Here is an 18182-nt window from a genome sequence, read left to right as displayed (position 1 = left end):
ATTATGCTGCCCCGTGCCAAGGGTTGCCGACCCCTGCTCTAGAGCCACTTGTCTGTTCTGGCCTACTCTAGAAAAATGGTGGTGGCCGATTACAGTGCCTGCTCCCTAATCTAAAGGGCTCTTTCAATGACTCTTATTTTCAGTAGATTATACTCTTTCTTCAGAATATTATGATCCAACTCTGCCAAGTATGTTTCGCTAAATTTCACTAAATCCTACACACTATAAATTTAATTATGGTCGTTTTATGGTATAATTTCCTTAATATATATCATTGCTTATTTTATGAGAAACCTAGTCAAATGTTTGTGCATATTTAAATAACATCACACTTTTCGGTGATTTGTAACCTATATGTTACAAATCAATAATTACATTTCCTTTTCTCTCCTCTTTGTTATAAGTCCCTTATTTATTTAAATAATACGAGCCCAGTAGACAAACAGAAAAGGGAGTAAAATATATATATATATAGGAAATATATATATATAACAGAGCCGCAAGGTGGCGCTGGAAACCATGAATTGCGTTTCGTCCATGTATCTTTATAATGGTGTAGCTAACAGTTCAACCACATGGGGGCAGTAAGGTATCACGGTCTAGCAGTACGTTCTTGTAACCACCGTTAATAAACTCAGAGAAATCAGCCCGTCACACACTAATGAAGCTAATTGTACTACCGTTATACCCCACACCTTTCCAACAAGATTTATTTATTTTAAAACGGATGATAAATTGCGGTTACCAGAAGAATGGACACACATTTAACATTGTTAGAGTCTAATCAACTGTTCTCCACAAAAACCCATCAAGGTTTAACATCTCCGTTCTAAAATCACCCAGACCACCCTGTCGCTTGCGCTGCTGAGCTTTCTGGGGTATTGTGTGTGTGTGGTTGTGGTTGTGTGTGTGTGTGTGTGTGTGTGTGTGTGTGTGTGTGTGTGTGTGTGTGTGTGTGTGTGTGTGTGTGTGTGTGTGTGTGTGTGCCTGCCTGCCTGCGTGAGTGTATGTGTGTGTGAGTGTGTGTGAGTGTGTATGTGAGGTTGTGTGTGTCTGTGTGCCTGCCTGCTGTAAGTGTGCATGCGTGCATGTGAGTGTGTGTTTTGGTGTGTGTTTGTATGTGTGTGTGTGTGTGTGGTGTGGGCTCCTGCCTGTCTTTCTGTCTCATTGATTTGATTGGAGGGTAGGAGGCGGACAAGAGACAGACAGCTATCCCCCTGAGGAGTTCCGTCCGGCGGTCTTATCCCGCCCATGACTCAGTCCAGCTGGGTCTGCTGTGATGCATGCTGGGAACTGGGAAATAGCTGTCGCCTCTGCCGGGGGGAAGTACTCCTGACCAGATTAGTGAGCCTCAGGGTCCCCTGGAAACACTGCTGTCTCCCCCCCTCATCGCGGAGGACTTGGACATCGGTGTGTGTATCCTGTCTCCGATCCTTCTCTCTCGCACTCTCTCTCTCTTGCACTCTCTCTCTCTCTCTCTCTCTCTCTCTCTCTCTCTCTCTCTCTCTCTCTCTCTCTCTCTCTCTCTCTCCTCTCTCGCTCTACCTCTACGTTTCTCCATCTCTCCCTCTCTCTCCCTCCACCTGTCTCTCTGGCGTCTGGCCCCCCCCAGAGGAGCCACTAATGGTCTCTCTATAGAGGGACCTGGCAGGGAGTTGTGTGGCTGCACCGCGGGAGGGAACGCCTCACAGGGCGGTCGAGAGGCACTCGCAGCCAGGAGAACAGAGCCGGCGCTCTACCCAGAGCACAGATCCACAGCACTTTGGCTTTCAAAGTACAAGCGCACAGCCACCTGGCACTGCGTGGGGTCTAGGTTGTGTTCTAGGCGCGCGTATGCATGTTATCGGCAGGAGTCCTTGTTGTTTCTCGACTGTCTTTTGGTGGGGGGGGGGGCTATACTGTGGTGTTTCCCAGTATAAGCAGCGAGAAACATGCGTGCACTCACGTCGGCTGCTGCTCATCAAGGGGTTACACAGCTCAGCAGGGGGGGGGGGGGGGGGGGGCTCTCTCTCCTACCAGGCTCTGTCTTCGGTACGCCCACGCCCCCCACCAGGAGCGAGGGAGGTTCTCTCCTTGTCCCCGGATCTATTAATGAGTTATCATATTCCCATCTCCTCCTCTCTCTCTCTCTCTCTCTCTCACTCTCCTCTCTCTCTCTCTCTCCTCTCTCTCTCTCTCTCTCTCTCTCTCTCTCTCTCTCTCTCCTCCCCCTCCCCCTCCCCCCTCCCTCTCTCCCCTCTCCCTCTCTCTCTCTCTCTCCTCTCTCTCTCTCTCTCTCTCTCTCACTCTCTCTCTCTCTCCTCTCTCTCACTCTCTCTCTCTCTCTCTCTCTCTCTCTCTCTCTCTCTCTCTCTCTCTCTCTCTCTCTCTCTCTCTCGAGGTAACGGTCTTCCGTGGTCTACGTGCAGCGGTGGAGTTAGCCAGCGTGACAGGAAACACATGAGCTATTACTGATTTATGTTAAGAAGCGTCTGCTGTGAGTAACACGAGTTGGGATGGAGCAGCCTGTACAAGGGGACGAGGGAATATGTGAATGAGGGGGGATTCACGCAATTAGTATGCAGAATGAGAAGGGGGACATTTTTAATGCCCCTTGCCAAAAAAGTAGGGTTTCATTTTGGACAGGAGTGAAAACCCAGCCAAATGCTGCTGATAAACTGCCGGCTTTTAGGATTTCAATCCACGAGTTGCTGCTGCTGCCGAGAATGAGTCATAGCATCTAGAGGCTGCTGATCAAGGCCCTTCACGCTGCACACCATGCTCTCTCTCTCGGCCTCTCTCCTCTCTCTTTCTTTCTATCTCTCTTTCTCTGCCACTGTCTCTCTCAGATGTCTCTCTGTCTCTACACCCTCTCTATCTCCCTGTCTCTCTCGCTGGTCTCCGTCTCTCTCTCTCTCTTTCTCTCTGTCCCTGTCCTCTCTCTCTCTCTCTCTCTCTCTCTCTCTCTCTCTCTCTCTCTCTCTCTCTCTCTCGTCTCTCCTCTCTCTCTCTCTCTCTCTCTCTCTCTCTATCTCTCTCTGTCTTTATCTCTCTCTTTGGGGAGTGTGCATGCCTGCTCACACAAATTGGATCACACAGACGATCTGCTGAAATCCAACCCTGGTGTGGATTGAGCAGATTGTGTTGATCTTTGCTATAGTGTCTTTCAGGGACGACACTCTTAACGCACCCACACATCCACAGACGTACCCACCCCCCCAACACACACACACATACACTTCTGTTTGAGAGTTAAAGGACTGTCCCTGAATGACTTGCATTCGTGGCTAATTGGCTTCAAATGCCATCGGCAATGAAGAGAGAAAAGCATAGAGAGAGAGCGAGAGAGAGATAGGGGGGGGGGGGGGGGGGGGGGGGGGGCTGGGGAGGACATGAAAGAAGAGAGAGGCAGAAAAAAGGCCAGTGGGAGAGTGACAAAGGGAAGGAGAAGGTGAGGAGAGAGGATGGGCAAGTGAAGGGATTGGTGGTGGGTTAAAAGGGCAAAGAGAAAAAAGAGAAGGGAAGACGAAACCCAGGCTGAGAGAGCGAGAGAGAGACGTAAAGAGCAGGCTCCACAGAGGAAGGAAAGACGCAGAGGCGAAGCGTTGAGCGAGCCCCCCGCGGACCTCTTAAAAACCTTGGGACTTTGAACATAAGAACATATTTGTGTGTATTGAGCACAGCCCCTTTCATGCCCCTTTCACCAAATCCTGTTTACGTTGGCGGTAAACCTAACAAAGGACCCAACAAGACGGCACCACAGAGGGGGCATTTCCATCGCCATTGATCCTCCGAGAGGACCTGGGGACGGAAAATGTGGAGAAGCGTTTGCAATCGGAGCCCCTGCAGAAGAGCGTCACTCGTGTGAGGCTGCAGTGTGGTTCTGTTCAGCTTGAAGTGGCCCCGTGGGTGCAGGGACGCGGTCAGGGGCTCCGCGTGGACATGGATGTGGTGTTCAGCGTGCCCCACCTCTGCTCCTGTTGAACCCAGCTCTACAGAGGAACAGGGGAGGCCGCTGAGTAGGCCAATGGTTCCCATCCTCTGACCGACTGAGGCAGACCGTCTCGATTGTGAGCATGGCCTTTTGCCGACCACAAGGTAAACACACACGGTGGAATAGACTAATGGACTGGGCGCAGCGAGCGTACTCCGTAACGCTGATAGCTCCTCTCCTAACAGGATGTCGATGTTTTTTTCAATAATTAGAAGCAGCATATTTACCAAACCAAGGTTACGGGGTGTGTCATGATGTTTATTTTTTTCTATATAAATAATGAGCGGGTAAAACAAGGCTGGGCTACTTCTATATCACCAATGCATGAAATTAAGAAAGAAATTGAAGCAGAAATGAATGTAGTGGCCCCAGTTTTCAGACAGCTAGCAATTATTGAAAGTATACAGCGTAACAGCACACATTATTAGTCATGTAGCCTGTGACTCACAGCTACTCATCAAAAAGGCTAGCGTGATCATATGTTCATATTTATTAATGAAACGTAAACATGATGCTAAGCACTCGTTCAGATCGGTGAAGTGATAGTGAGCTATTATGTGTGTGATTTTCCTACCCTGGAAACCCCCTGATGAGGGGGAAGGACAAAGAATTGTAAGATAACAGGATGTGTGGATCGATACGATTACTGTTGTATGGATCTTCTGCAGTTTGCAAGTAACATATAATGCTAACGTCGTCCAATCCTTTGTTTTCTTGCTGTGTTTAGTGTTGGTTTGGCGATTGCTAACCACCTCAGAAACAGGTTCTTAGTACCAAGCTGACCCAACTTAAAAGATTGTTTGAGAAACACAAAACATAAATTCATTCTCCATCTCATATCCATAGGCAATGTGTTGTTTAGCTCTCCCTTGTATGAATCCACGGGAGGAAAAAACATTTGAAACCATTTATTTATTTATTTAGCTATTTTCATAAAGCTGTCGCTAAGAAACAGGCATTAGATAAATTCATCACGTTTGCTTATAACGTCTGATTTAAAACCAGCTCTCCAGCTTGATGACTTGTCCAAACAGTTGAGAATAAGCATTCATTGGGTGCATTCACTTTGTTCTCTTCTGGAGAAAGGCTTTTCTGTGCACCATCTCTCACGTGCGACCATTTCCATGTGGCGTGTAATTATTTTCCTCTTTTCATTTTTTAAACCATTGCAGTTGGAAATGAAGAGTCTGACAGAGCTACCCTGTTCTGGGAGTCTGGCCATCTGTAATGCTCTCTCTCTTTCTGTGCGTCTCCTGATATTAAGTTGCCCATTGCTGATCATTTTGGGGGAGATTTATGTGCAGTCATGCCAATCTGTTATTTATTTATTCATGCTAATTTCTGAGTGGCTTGTTAGAGCTGTCATTCCTGCTGATGAAGGACCCCTAATTTAGCCTCCTCCTCATCCTCCTCTTTGTCCGCCTCCGCGTCTCCCTGCTCTCCATCCCTCTCTTCCTCACATCCTCTTTTTCCTCCTCCTCTTCCTCACATTCCTCCTCACCATCCTCTTTTCCCTCCTCCTCCTACTTCTTTCCATCCTCCGTCTCCTCTATCTTCTCCTCTTCCTCATCATCATGTTCCTCTTCCATCATTATCGTCCGTTCCATCCTCTTCCTCCTCTCATCCTCTTCCTTCTCCTCTTTCTCTTGTCCATCGTCTTCCTCCTCATCCTCTTCCTTTTCCTAATCCTTGACCTTCTCTTTATCCTTTACCACATTTGTAGAAGAGACCTCTTGCTTTTCCTCCTCAATTTTCCGTCAATCTTGAAGGGGGTTTCAAGAGGTCCCAATTCACTGAAGTTGACTTGACTCTGATAGGGCCCTTGGGGTAATACTGAATGACTGAGGATACATGCATAAACAATGCAATTAAATAACAGAGCAAAGCCGGGGTCAAGGTTGCCTCTAGTACCATAGAACAAATACAAGTTAGGCTGGGGACAATCAAAGCACACAAAATTAAAACTCACATTCGAAACGGGGGTCTCTACACATTTATATGAATCCTTGCTTTTATTTTTTATTTTTAACATGTTTATTTTCATGTATTTAAAATGAAGATACTAGCAAAACTATTGGTCTAGTCATCCGTGGTCTGGTTCAAACGTTTTAGCCAACCTTACACTGTGAGACTCAGAGAATCAGAATACATTTTTGTGACTTTCCTCTCTGTTGTCGATAGCAGACCTCTTCCTCCTGCTCCGCCTCGTTCCCGTGGTTATTCTAGACTGTGAAGTCGAAGGTATTAAGTGGTTCGGTGGGAAGCTGTTTGGGGTTTGCATTCCCATGGCTCCAGCAGACGGTTCCTCTATATGCTGTAGACGCACAATAGAAAAACCTTGGATTGAAATGCGTCGCTGCTGGAGGACATTTGCTATTCAGGGACGTCCGCTCTGCGGTCAATGGACACATTCGGAAATGGTTTCCAAGTGTTTGCAGTTGATTTAGTCGGTATGAGATACGTTTGTCTCTCCAGAAGCACCTGGGTCAATTCCACTGTATTTGATTTCTTGTTTTGCTGAGGGATCATCGGCTATGTGCAGCGATGATGTCTTTCAGAGGAAACGACGGGGAAAAGTTGTGTGCATTCTGGGTCTTTCCCACCAGATCAATAAACCCAACCCCCCTTTTGTGTCTTCTCTCCACAGAACAACTTGAAGAGGATGCGATGCATAGTAATGGAGGTAAATCACTGTTACACAAGACCCATTTTCTGAACAAGTCTCTCCCATCTCTTTCAACCTCCCCATCCTTCTTCTTTGCGTCTCCATGGCAACCCAGCATTGTTTAAATGTTGGTGGAGTGCATCACAATTTAAGATTACGATCAATGCATCTACCTCCCTGTGTGTGTGTGTTTTGACATATATCTTTTATTTATTTTTTATGCTCATGCTATGACAAAACATCGCTTCATGAAGCAGCAGGACCATAACTTTGCGGTTGACAACACTAACCTTGGTAGTGGCGTGCGGGGCTTCGTCGCTTGCAGTGAATTGCTATTTTTAGTTTGATTGAATATAACAATATTAAAACGGAAATTAACTAACTAACTGGAAATGAGTCATGTTGTCAAGAATTGGATCCCGTAGGTCGATCCCCATGCCATTAATACATAACTTCAGGACCCCATTATTACATTTAACCTCATGCAGGACCATGCCATTACGTTTAAACCCATGCAGGGGGAAATCATTACAATAAACCTCATGTGGTGTCATGGAAATAGTTTAAAGTAGAACGATTAGTATTATCTGTAGTGACGAGGTGCTGGCCAGTGAGCATGCTGGATTGGATCAACGCGTGCCGATGTGTCTGGTTCTGGTTCTTCCGTTCCAGGCAGCCAGGCCAAGCAGGACTGGTCCATCCAGTGGCCCACCTCCGAGTCGGGCAAGGAGAACTCCCCGGTGTGCCAGCCGGAGCTGAGCCAGTGGATCCGCTTCCAGCTGTCCCAGAGCCCCAAGGTGCAGTCCAAGTACAACCAGCACGTGTGCCAGAGCCCCCAGGGCCCGGGGCCGTCTCTGTACTCGGACCGGCTGACGGTGGACAGCCCCGTCCTGGGCCTCTTCCCGTCCCTGGACTGCGGCAACCGCTCCTTGCCCCCGTCGCCCCGCCAGAGGCACTTTTGTCACACGCCTCCCCGGACTCCCCTGGTGGTCAACACCATGACCCCGCCCGGCACGCCCCCCATGCGGCGCCGCAACAAGGTGAAGGCTCCCGGGACGCCCCCTCCACCCAGCCGCAAGCTCATCCACCTGCTGCCCGGCTTCACCGCGCTGCACCGCAGCAAGTCCCACGAGTTCCAGCTGGGAAACCGCCTGGAAGACACCCAGACGCCAAAGTGAGTCCTCTGGTTCTCGTTTTAGTGTGTGTGTGTGTGTGTGTGTGTGTGTGTGTGTGTGTGTGTGTGTGTGTGTGTGTGGTTAAGTCTCTGCTCTCTGAAGCTAGCAGGCCACTCATTCGATTGTTGTTGTTGTTGTTGTATGTGATCGCTGGACAAATGGGCTGTGGTTAGGGCTGGGGTAACATTACGGTATTGACGTCGGCTATTAAAGTCGGCGCTACATCACAAATACAAACTGCTGTCTGCTCCCAGCGCACCGTTTAAAAAAACGCAGCGCGGTTCGCTCTGCACAGGGCCACAGAGCGTCTTCTTCAGTCAATACTTCGTTAACATCAACAAGTCCGGAGTTAGATTAAAGGCCCTGCGTTTCCTGCTGTTGTCTGCCCGGTACATAAAGTTCATGCTGCTGCTGGGGCCACAATCACGTTATCTCCTCCAGAGGATATCAGCACCCATCAAAGCAGGCCCGTGGACATGTTTCTGGAAATAGTGCTGGGGGGTTGGAGGGGGGGTTCTGACCGTCCGTGGCCCGTGTCTGGTGTTATGTTGATCCGATTTAACTGCGGACAGGGCCCACTGTCGACTGGGTAATCAGGAACCAGAACCCCCCTCAGGATAGCAGCTCTCCTGCTGATAATGCCATTAGAGGACGATAGTGAGCTATCGCTGCTCTGCTGGCCAGGCTAATATTTGTGTTCCTTTACGAAGACAACATCTGAGCTCTATTAGTTGTGTGTGAGAGCATGCGTGTCCATGCATGCTAAGGCGTGTGTGAGGGAGAGTTTGTCTGCCTTGTAAGGAGTGAGTGTGTGTGTGTGTGCGTGTATGTAGTGTGTGTGTGTGTGTGTGTGTGTGTGTGTGTGTGTGTGTGTGTGTGTGTGCATGGTAAACATTGTGTTTGTGTGTCTGATTGTATGGTAATTTGTGTTAGTGTACGTGTGTGTGTGTGTGTGTGTGTGTGTGTGTGTGTGTGTGTGTGTGTGTGTGTGTGTGTGTGTGTGTGTGTGTGTGTGTGTGTGTGTGTGTGTGTGTGTGTGTGTGTGTGTGTGTGTGTGTGTGTTTACGTGGTGAGGAGTGTGTGCGTTTGTTTGCCTGCATGGTAAGGAGTGGATCACAGTTAAAGTTAATAGCTGTAAACGGGATTAGAGGATTGATTACCGCTCCCTGAGCGCTGATAGAGCCCAGGCTCAGAGCTGATGCAGTCTAATCAATGGCCGGTGGATGGGAGGATGCCGGGAAATGTTGCCGTCCACGTAGACTCCCGGACTGGCCTTCTGGCTTCTCTCTGGTCCCCCAACACCCCCGGCCGTACATCACATGACCGGGTGGGATGGCTGCAGGGTGCGGAAGGGACCCGATTCTCTTCTGGTATGTGTCTCAACAGGAGATGTATGAATATATAGAAACAGCTATCACAATAACAATGCAAATTGGGTGATGGTTTTATTTCTTCCATAGCGAGCAAACCCTATGAATTTCAAAGCATTAAAAGTGAGTTATTTGAGTGTGAATTGTTATTGGTCTCCAGTGCTGGTAGAATCTCTCCCTGTCTCACAGCTGTTCCATTTAGACTTTCTGTTTGGTTGTTTATGAGGTTCTTTTTCATGAAATCAACACAAAACAAATCCCAACATCAATAACAACCCCAGATATAATAATATAACGGAATATATGTCACGGGAACAAAACTCCAAAAACATTGTGTGTGGGTTTCACGGGTGGCTGCCGTCATACATATTATACCCCTGTTTTTTTTTTTTTCTAGTTTCCAGTCCCTGCATTTTAATGAGCTGGCATCGGGCCTTAACAGCTCGTTTTCTGCCCCTTGATTGCCTAGCGGTGTGGCCGCGATGCATAACCAGGCATTACCCCCCTGACCTCAAGAGTCATTCCCCCTAACGAGATGTGACAGTCGACCGCAGTCTCACCACGCAGCACAGACTGGGAGACACTGAAGAGAGCTGAGCAGAGAAAAAGATCCTAGAGGTCTGAGGTGAGGCTCCTCTGCTGCTCATGAAGATTTTTTCATTTTGGGAGTTCATTAATAAAATGACTGGGATGCTTCCGTCGAGGGGACATCAAAGTATTTTCAGTTTACTCGTGACGTCATTTCTCAAAATAAAGTGTTGTGTTTCTGCCAAAATGATTCAAGAAAAGGGTGCTGGCCAGACTGCCGGGAGAACCACGACAAACAAACAAACACTGTTTACAGCTTGCCCGCCTCCAGCCTTGACATTCGTGTTCATGGGCGACAGCCATATCATACCTGGTTAAATGCATAATTTAAATCATTCAGTGATTCACATCGGTGGGTGACCACCAGTGTAAATGAATTGCTATCCATTCCATAGGGGTACAATACCAAGGACAAATCTCGCTATGCATGCCATGTCCTCTTTGTTTATCTCAGTAGCTCGCTAGATAGAGTGCCTGCGTGGGAATGTTCAGTTCTGAATTGCGTGCAAACGGCAGTGGAGCCACTTCGTTTACCTTTGAGTGCTTGCTTTGTTTGACCTTTTGGTTTCAGAAGCTACGGTACAACTTTGACGCGTGAACAGATGCTAAATAAACTCTCAAGATGTGCCCCGGTGACGGCTCGGGTCTCTGTATAATACCTATAAATATAGTGACTCTACTGTGACTCTAGACAGCGTAGTACAACCAATCAGCAGCCAGTTGAGACGCATCCCAAGTGACGCACACAGCTTTCTACTATGCCTGCGACATTTTTAGGTGCAAGACATTTACGCTGTTAGGAAACTGAAATTAAATTATTGATTCAGTTGAGTGTAGTGCAGCATTTCTGTCTGTACTACTGGTATTGTAGAAAACTGGAGAGAGAGAGAAAGAGAGAGAGAGAGAGAGAGAGAGAGAGAGAGAGAGAGAGAGAGAGAGAAAGGAATATTACTCATATTCCTACTTCCTAAAGAAAATAAAAAAGGGCAGCATTGGGAAGCTCCGGTCATGAACGGGCCGAAGTGAAGCAGTTAAACGTGAGACTTGCAGAGTTTGTGATTAAAACTTTGTGAGCAGCCATCTCGAGCTTTCAGTTGTTATGGGTAAAACCTGACGTTTCTCCTAACTTATGTCTAATGACAGGATAAATAGAAGTAACCCGGAAGGAAGGAGGAAGGAGATACATTTGAAAGTTTAATTAGTTTAAAATGATTCTTCCTCCACTCAAAAATTGCTTTCTCGCAATTATCGCACTAAAACGATCCCCATGTTTTGTAAAGTCAGTCCGTCTCTGAGTCATCTGGCATTGAATGGTAATTGTTCATTGTTCACCTTGTACAGATGATTATATTACAGGCCAATATAATCGAGGATTATGAATATACCAACTCTTATGTCTCCTTGTTTAAACCCCCTGAAACCATCCACCGGCTTCCGAGGGAGTCGTAATTGAGCAGAAAACTCAAACACCAAACTTTGATATTTTTCATAACAGATGCAAAGGAAAGGTTAGCAAGTTAAAAGGCTACGCCGAGATATCCGTAAATATGCGTTTGCCGTTCCTACCCAGATGCAGTTTAATTGCAGATTTATCATCCAAATAGTCGCCAAATTGTCACTAGCTTTGAACAAGAGACTATGTTTTCCAATGTAACACATTGGAAAACTTAGAAAATGTGTTAAAGTGTTGGTGGCTGGAAGTGGAAGCGGCTTACTGAATAGCAAATGCTCACCTAGGGAACTCTCCTTCTGGACTCACAAAGATACATTTAGATTCAAACAACTCCTCTGAAGACAACGCCAGTTTACAGATAACTCAGTGTATCCCTTTAAGTGAACGATACCACCCTGCAATGCAGTGCATTTTTTTTTTTAGTGCAAGTAAAAAAATCGCTAGTCACAGTTAAGGCATGTTCGTATTTTTGGATTAATTCGGTTCAGAACATCTTTTGCGGCGTAGTTACATTGCCCAGTGAAACTTGTCGCTTGTCACTAACCCGGCAGGGTTCAAGACTAACATTTTCTACAAACATTTTCATTCGCACCCTAACAAATGTGCTTCCACCCCTTTCCACCCCTTTATAGCAAAACTGCCATATCCTTTGTCACATACCACCCATCTGTGGAGATTCATTTTCAAAGACTCACTCACTTTAAATAAATTGTAAAATATTTTATGGCATAGGGGGTCCTTTCCTTCTCTACTGCCAGCACCTCCACACGAACCAATTCTTCACGCTCCTCCTCCTATATCCAAAAGCTCTACCTACTAATATTAACAAGCTGATAAAGTTATATACTCCAGTTACGATTTTCTTTCATCTTCAACATCTACAACAGTGCATTTCTTTGCATGCTCATGAATGGCACTAGTGCTGTGGTTTTTAGTTAGTATGATCATTTTAAATACCCCCCAGTGCGTCTTCATTGGTACTTAAGTGGGCCGTGGTTCCATTGTCGCATAGCAGCTCCATTACCACTCATTATTTTAAACACAGAACAAGACCTTCAACTTACGCTGCCTGATGTGGCACTCTGTGGCTCGTCTAGTGTGCGACCTGCTTTACACTGAAGCTCTGCTGTTCCCAGGGCAGACTTGGAGCGAGGGTGGATCCGAAAGCCTCCGACTTCCTCCACAAAGCACTTTACACAATGTTGCAGTTTTGCTTTTTGAGGCGTTGCTTTAATAAAACATGTGTTTTTAACCCATTAGACCTTTGCCGAAATTAAATGTCAGCCCTATTTTAAAATCGTACATGGTGCTGCAGCGCCGCTATTACATTGTTTGGGGAAAACTCTACATCATATGTATAGAATTTCTTTAAAGCCACTTATGTCATCCCCTGCTTTACCAGAACCAACTTTACCAACGGTACCAAACTGGAAACCCTGACTCAAAAACAGTGATATGCACCAAAACGTGAATTTGGTGAACCCTTCTACCCCCTAGTTTCAAGGCATAATGAATATGATCCATAATGAATAGCTGTCTTCAGCTGGGACCTCAGCGTTGATTGAATACGCAATTGTCAGCCAACGTGGGCGAGAGAGGATTATCGTTGGCCTGGATTGGTTTCAAGCAGATATCCATAACATGGCTAACTAATTGTGTGCAATATTGATGAGTTTTAACACTCAATACGACCAATAAAAAAGCCCTTTATGAGTCATCCAATATCAAAGTTAACTCCTGTTAAATTGTGGTTCACATTGTTTACATTGGTGAGCAAATAATATACGTCTGTCACGGACGTGCCGTGACAACCATTGTGATGTGATGGGATTTATTTTTCTGCATGTAGCTTCCTCTGGAATTCTTTTTGTGAAGGGGGAGAAGAATGAGTGTCTGCCTTCAAACATTCCGGATGAATTCACAATGTTATTGCATGCAAATGCATTACAGCTTCCCCATTGGCTTCTGTAAGATCATTCCACAAAACATTTCTGAAACATTGCCAAATAAACCCTACCATAAGTTAAATATGTTGTTGTCTCATGTTCAAGACCCATCTGTGTCCCTTTCATTGCCCATTTTCATTCTCATGGCCCTTTGGATAGGGGTTTGGGAGACATAGGGCCCAACACATGGGTCTCTCTCCAGGAGATAATTCACTGGAATGTTATGCTTTCATTTTGCTTAAGCCACCCGCTCCGACAGCACACCTGAGACCGTAATAACCCACCTTATGAGTATTTACCAGCCCTTTATTCAGGAAGATCTATTCTTTCTTATTTCATCAGAATTTTTGGTAATAAACACAGAAGGGCTGGAGGGGTCGTCATGGGAGACGACATGATTCACCGGACTCTCCCTCTCTCTGATTCTCCCTCTCTGTCTGTCTCTCTCTCTCTCTCTCTCTCTCTCTCTCTCTCTCTCTCTCTCTCTCTCTCTCTCTCTCTCTCTCTCTCTCTCTGTGTCTCTCTCTCTCTGTGTCTCTCTCTCTCTCTCCCTCTCCCTCTCTCTCTCCCTCTCCCTCTCCCTCTCTCTCTCTCTCTCTCTCTCTCTCTCTCTCTCTCTCTCTCTCTCTCTCTCTCTCTCTCTCTCTCTCTCTCTCTCATTGTGTCTTTCTCAAACATTGAGCAAGTGAGAATGTGCATCCCATGACTAATATCAGTGTTTGTTGTTTTCTGTTTGTTGTTAGGCTGGCTGTGTGCACATCACATACCCCTAGCCAAACATTGTCGCCAAAGAAGAACCACAATTTTTCCCGTCATCCATACAGAAATCATCTCTTCCAGAAAATACATCATTTTTTTAATATTATTATTGGATTTCGAAAGCCGTGCGTTGAACGGTGGGTGTGTGGGGGCGTAGTGACGCAGATGGAGCTGGGTGGATTGATAGAGATCAAGTGCTGAAGAGCCCTAAGGGCAGTGTGGAGACAGAAGGTGGAGGGTGGGGGGGTGGGGGGGGTGGGGGGGTGGGGGGGGTGGGGGGCCCCACTCGTGTCTGAATGAGGTGCCAGCGCTGGGGTGCACACTGGCTCTCCTGCCCATGTGTGAGAGGATCATTCCATCTATTTTCATTCCTGAAGAGGGCCATTGAAATTGTGTGTGTATAAATTACGTAAAAGTCCTTACTAATGAAATATAGGACCAGTTTATGATATCTTAAATTCTGAAAAATCAGAATTATAATTACGATATAAATGTATTGGCTTGTAACGCCTTATCTAACTTAGAAGAACGATGCTGTGTGTTTCCTGTAAATATTCTGTTGCAGCCGATAACCCCGGGAAACTGATTACACGCATAGGTCCCTCCCAGTGACCTTTGACCCTAATGGTTTTTTCGAATGTTAGCCTCTTCCAAGTGGGCTCACTAAGTTAGATGAGAACACTGAAATGTATGTATGATTGTGTGTGAGTGAGTAAGTGAATGGGTGAATGAATTTTCATTCAATTGGTTTGTGTGTTTGTGTGTGTGTGTGTGTGTGTGTGTGTGTGTGTGTGTCTGTCTGTACATGATTGTGTGTGTGAGAGTGTGTCTGTGTACATGTGTTTGTGTGCGGTGTATGAACATGTGTTTGTGTGTATGTACATGTACATGTGTTTGTGTGTCTGTGTGTGTGTGTCTGTGTATGTACATGTGTTTGTGTGCGTGCGTTTGTGCGTGCGTGTGCGTACTCTTTTTATTATTAAAACTCTTCTTACTCCCCCCTCACCAGTGACACAGTGGTTTAATGTGACGGTCAATCCCAATCCTAATTATGTGATTGGCACATCCCTCGTGCTTGTGTTTGTGTGTGTTTGTGTTTGCCATTGGATGGTTGTGTGAGTCTGCATGTGTGTGTGTCAGTGGATGTTAATGTGTGTGTGTGTGTGTGTGTGTGTGTGTGTGTGTGTGTGTGTGTGTGTGTGTGTGTGTGTGTGTGTGTGTGTGTGTGTGTGTGTGTGTGTTTACACACACACATCCATGTTGATCAAGGTTCGAGCCCGTGCCATTAATGTCAGGTCAACTGAGATGGGGGAGAGGGGGGCTCCTCCACAGCATGTTACTTACCCTCCGACCCCTCCGACCCCCCAACCATTCCTCCACAGTCCCAAATGAGTAGCCGCCCGGCACCCTCGAAATTGGAGTCATGATTATGAATTTATATGAGTGTTTAGGAGGAGTGGATGGCCCGCAATGAATATCAGAGGGACAGAGGATTTAGCTCTTATTCTCAACCATCCAATGGCTTTTGTTTGTGTGTGTATGTGTGTGTGTTTGTGTGTGTGCGTGTGTGTGTGTGTGTATGGTAGAGGATAAGTAATGGCAGATGATTACAAGGTATTTCATTCAATGGGTGACCACCACTGATCTCAGACGTTACTCTCTCAGTGTTTTTTCTTCTCTCTGAATGTAAGGGAAAGGGGCAGTGTGACGAGTGTAGGTTCCTGACCCTTCATCAAACATTGACCATCCTACTGAAACAAATTAAGTGGAGCAAATACATTTTCAGGGACTGTTAATTGGTAGGATGCAATTCAACTTTTTTTTGTCAGACAAGGCTGGCTTGTCTGAAATGGAGCACAGAGCAGCACAATTTGCGACATCACAAAAAATAACTCGGATGACAATATTCAAGGTCTCCCAACAGACATTTAATCTCAGATTACACTCAACATTTAATGAGTGGCTTGACTGGTGCGAAAAAGGGGGCTGCAGCCGAACAGTTTGAGCACCTGGGATTCGATTTGACGATAATTCAACAAAGTGAACTTGAGCGTCATTTCTATCTGTCAAGGAATGCTTCGATTTATTAACTATTGACAGAGAACAGAAGGTGCTATCAGCTTCAGATGTTGAACAAACTAGTCTGTGTGGTAAGGCAAGAGGAGAAAGGTCCGTTGTACACCAGCTCTAACCTTTAATCAAAGTACATTTAAACACCTCACTATCACAAAAGCTGTTCTATGAATCATAGTTGGCACAAAGTTCACAAACAAGGAAGCTCAAGAAAGACTATTAAAAAGGATGATTAATTGTTCATGATTTTATGACCCAAAAGCCTTTGTAAAGAAAAAATATTTGTAAAGAAAACCTAGACATGCTCAGACGGAATGAAGAATAACTCCCACAATTCATAACAGAAAACCTTTAAAAAAGCGCTTTCAAAGGGTAAAAACGCACATTGCCTTACTTCCATCACTGAGAGTGTCAGTGATACATGTGAACAAGTATAAAATATATAGTACAAAGCATTGAACAAAACACTGATTCCAGTTATTAAATTAAACTCTATTTCTTCTGTTGTGACAGATTGCTGCCAGTCAGCTCGCAAGGCAGTCATCAGTTTCATTTGTCACTCTCAGGGTTGAATGAGCCTATTTTCCTCTGTTGCTCATGTGAAGCGAGCCATGGATGATATTATCGGCCCTAGCTATATTGTGCGTGACCCCTTCATTCTTTAAGGTTCACAATCATCCGCCACCGCGTTTTACGCCTCCAAACCGCCACTTAACCTACACAGCTGTGGGCCAAATGACTTTCCAAGCAATATTGTTTCAATATTTCTGTTTATCCTTCTGTTGTCTGAGTGATGGTTTCATTTTGACTGATATCGAAAATACATTGTGATAATCAAATAATAACGTAGGCTGCCCAGATGCGCTCCCAGCACTGTGTGTGTCTCTGCGCTAGAACCATAGCAAATGCAGATGAAAGTACAATGGAAATCTTTAAGTTCTACTTCTTTGTTGAAATGTGTCTCAATATAACATTGCAAATTATTTGGTTTATTTGGCCAAAAATGGCAGTATTGCCATTTTTGATTTTTGATTTGATTTTTCCATCAGAAGTGATTTTTACTGTAAGTAGGTTCTACCAAGGAACTGAGTTGAAAACGTTTCACTCTTACCGCATATGATAAACAATACACAGGTATCTGCCATGTTAAGTCATGTTTATTTCAAAGGTGTTACGATGACAAGTTTGGGGATAATTCATCTATACAAAGTATTTTAAATAAAAAACAAATTGACATATTAACAATAAAACAACATGCATGGCTACACCAAGTCAATTTGTTTTTTTATATTTACATGTGACTGCATACAAATGTGTCCACAGACATGGTAACTAACATATGATAGTAAGCATTATTGGCCCTTAACACTAATATTCGGAAAAAACACTGCCTCAAAAGGCTATTGGCTTAAGCAATACAAGTAGATGCATATACTTGAACTTTATACCCTGAACTTTTAAACGTTGCAAGCGTGCAAAAACATAATTATATATTTATGTGGCATTCAGTCCAATGCTGAAAATATATCTGTGGCATTCAGTAGGCCAATGCTGTGGTAAAGTGTGTAAAGTATGACCAAGTGTTTTTTCTGTTCACTAGTCTTTATCAATCCCCTGTAGGAGAAATGTGTTAATGTTTGTCAATAATGGTAAAAAAATAAGGAATCTCCCACTTCCGAATTCCAAGAAAGAGAACCAAAGAAATTTACACAATAGCATTCATGAAAATCTAGCATTAAAGGTTCTTTCCAGTCACGCTGAAAGTAGCTCGCTAGTAGTAGCGCTTTCATTTGCAGTGTCAGAGAATTCTGAGAAATCTGAATGCTGACTAAATTCTCAGAATTCTGTCTTATTTTTGCGCGCTACGACTAGTGAACTACTTTTAAAAAAACTCGACACCGCGACCAGGCGACAAATGACTGGTGAGAACCTTCTTAAATTAACCTTTAATGCTGGATTTAATTATCAGAATTCAGATTTTATCCAAGTATTCTGACTTCATTATCAGAATGCTGAATTTTATCTACCAATTCAGACTTTATTAGCCTATTCGATTTCCGAATTAAAATTCTTGTGATGAATAATCTACATTTGTACAGTCGATGTGCAGCACTTGAATTCCTGTCAACTTTTTTTTCTAACACCAGCACTTCCACAACTATGCCCATGTTCCTGACTGT

The 18182-nt window shown here is 45.1% G+C and overlaps 1 protein-coding gene across 1 annotated transcript in view; it reads left to right on the top strand.

The window, feature by feature from the left end:
* Positions 1-18182, top strand: part of ksr2 (kinase suppressor of ras 2) — a 73468-nt gene that overhangs the window by 5400 nt on the left and 49886 nt on the right. The window contains exons 3-6 of the mRNA XM_060053493.1: positions 3720-3958; positions 6155-6239; positions 6496-6656; positions 7311-7812. Of these exons, the coding sequence (XP_059909476.1) occupies positions 3720-3958; positions 6155-6239; positions 6496-6656; positions 7311-7812 (987 nt within the window). The remainder of the gene's footprint in view (positions 1-3719; positions 3959-6154; positions 6240-6495; positions 6657-7310; positions 7813-18182) is intronic.

The sequence above is a fragment of the Gadus macrocephalus genome, chromosome 6, assembly GCF_031168955.1.
Source record: "Gadus macrocephalus chromosome 6, ASM3116895v1".
NCBI classification, from domain to species: domain Eukaryota; kingdom Metazoa; phylum Chordata; class Actinopteri; order Gadiformes; family Gadidae; genus Gadus; species Gadus macrocephalus.
The sequence above is the reverse complement of the archived record's forward strand: the minus strand, read 5'-3'. Positions and strand labels throughout refer to the sequence as shown.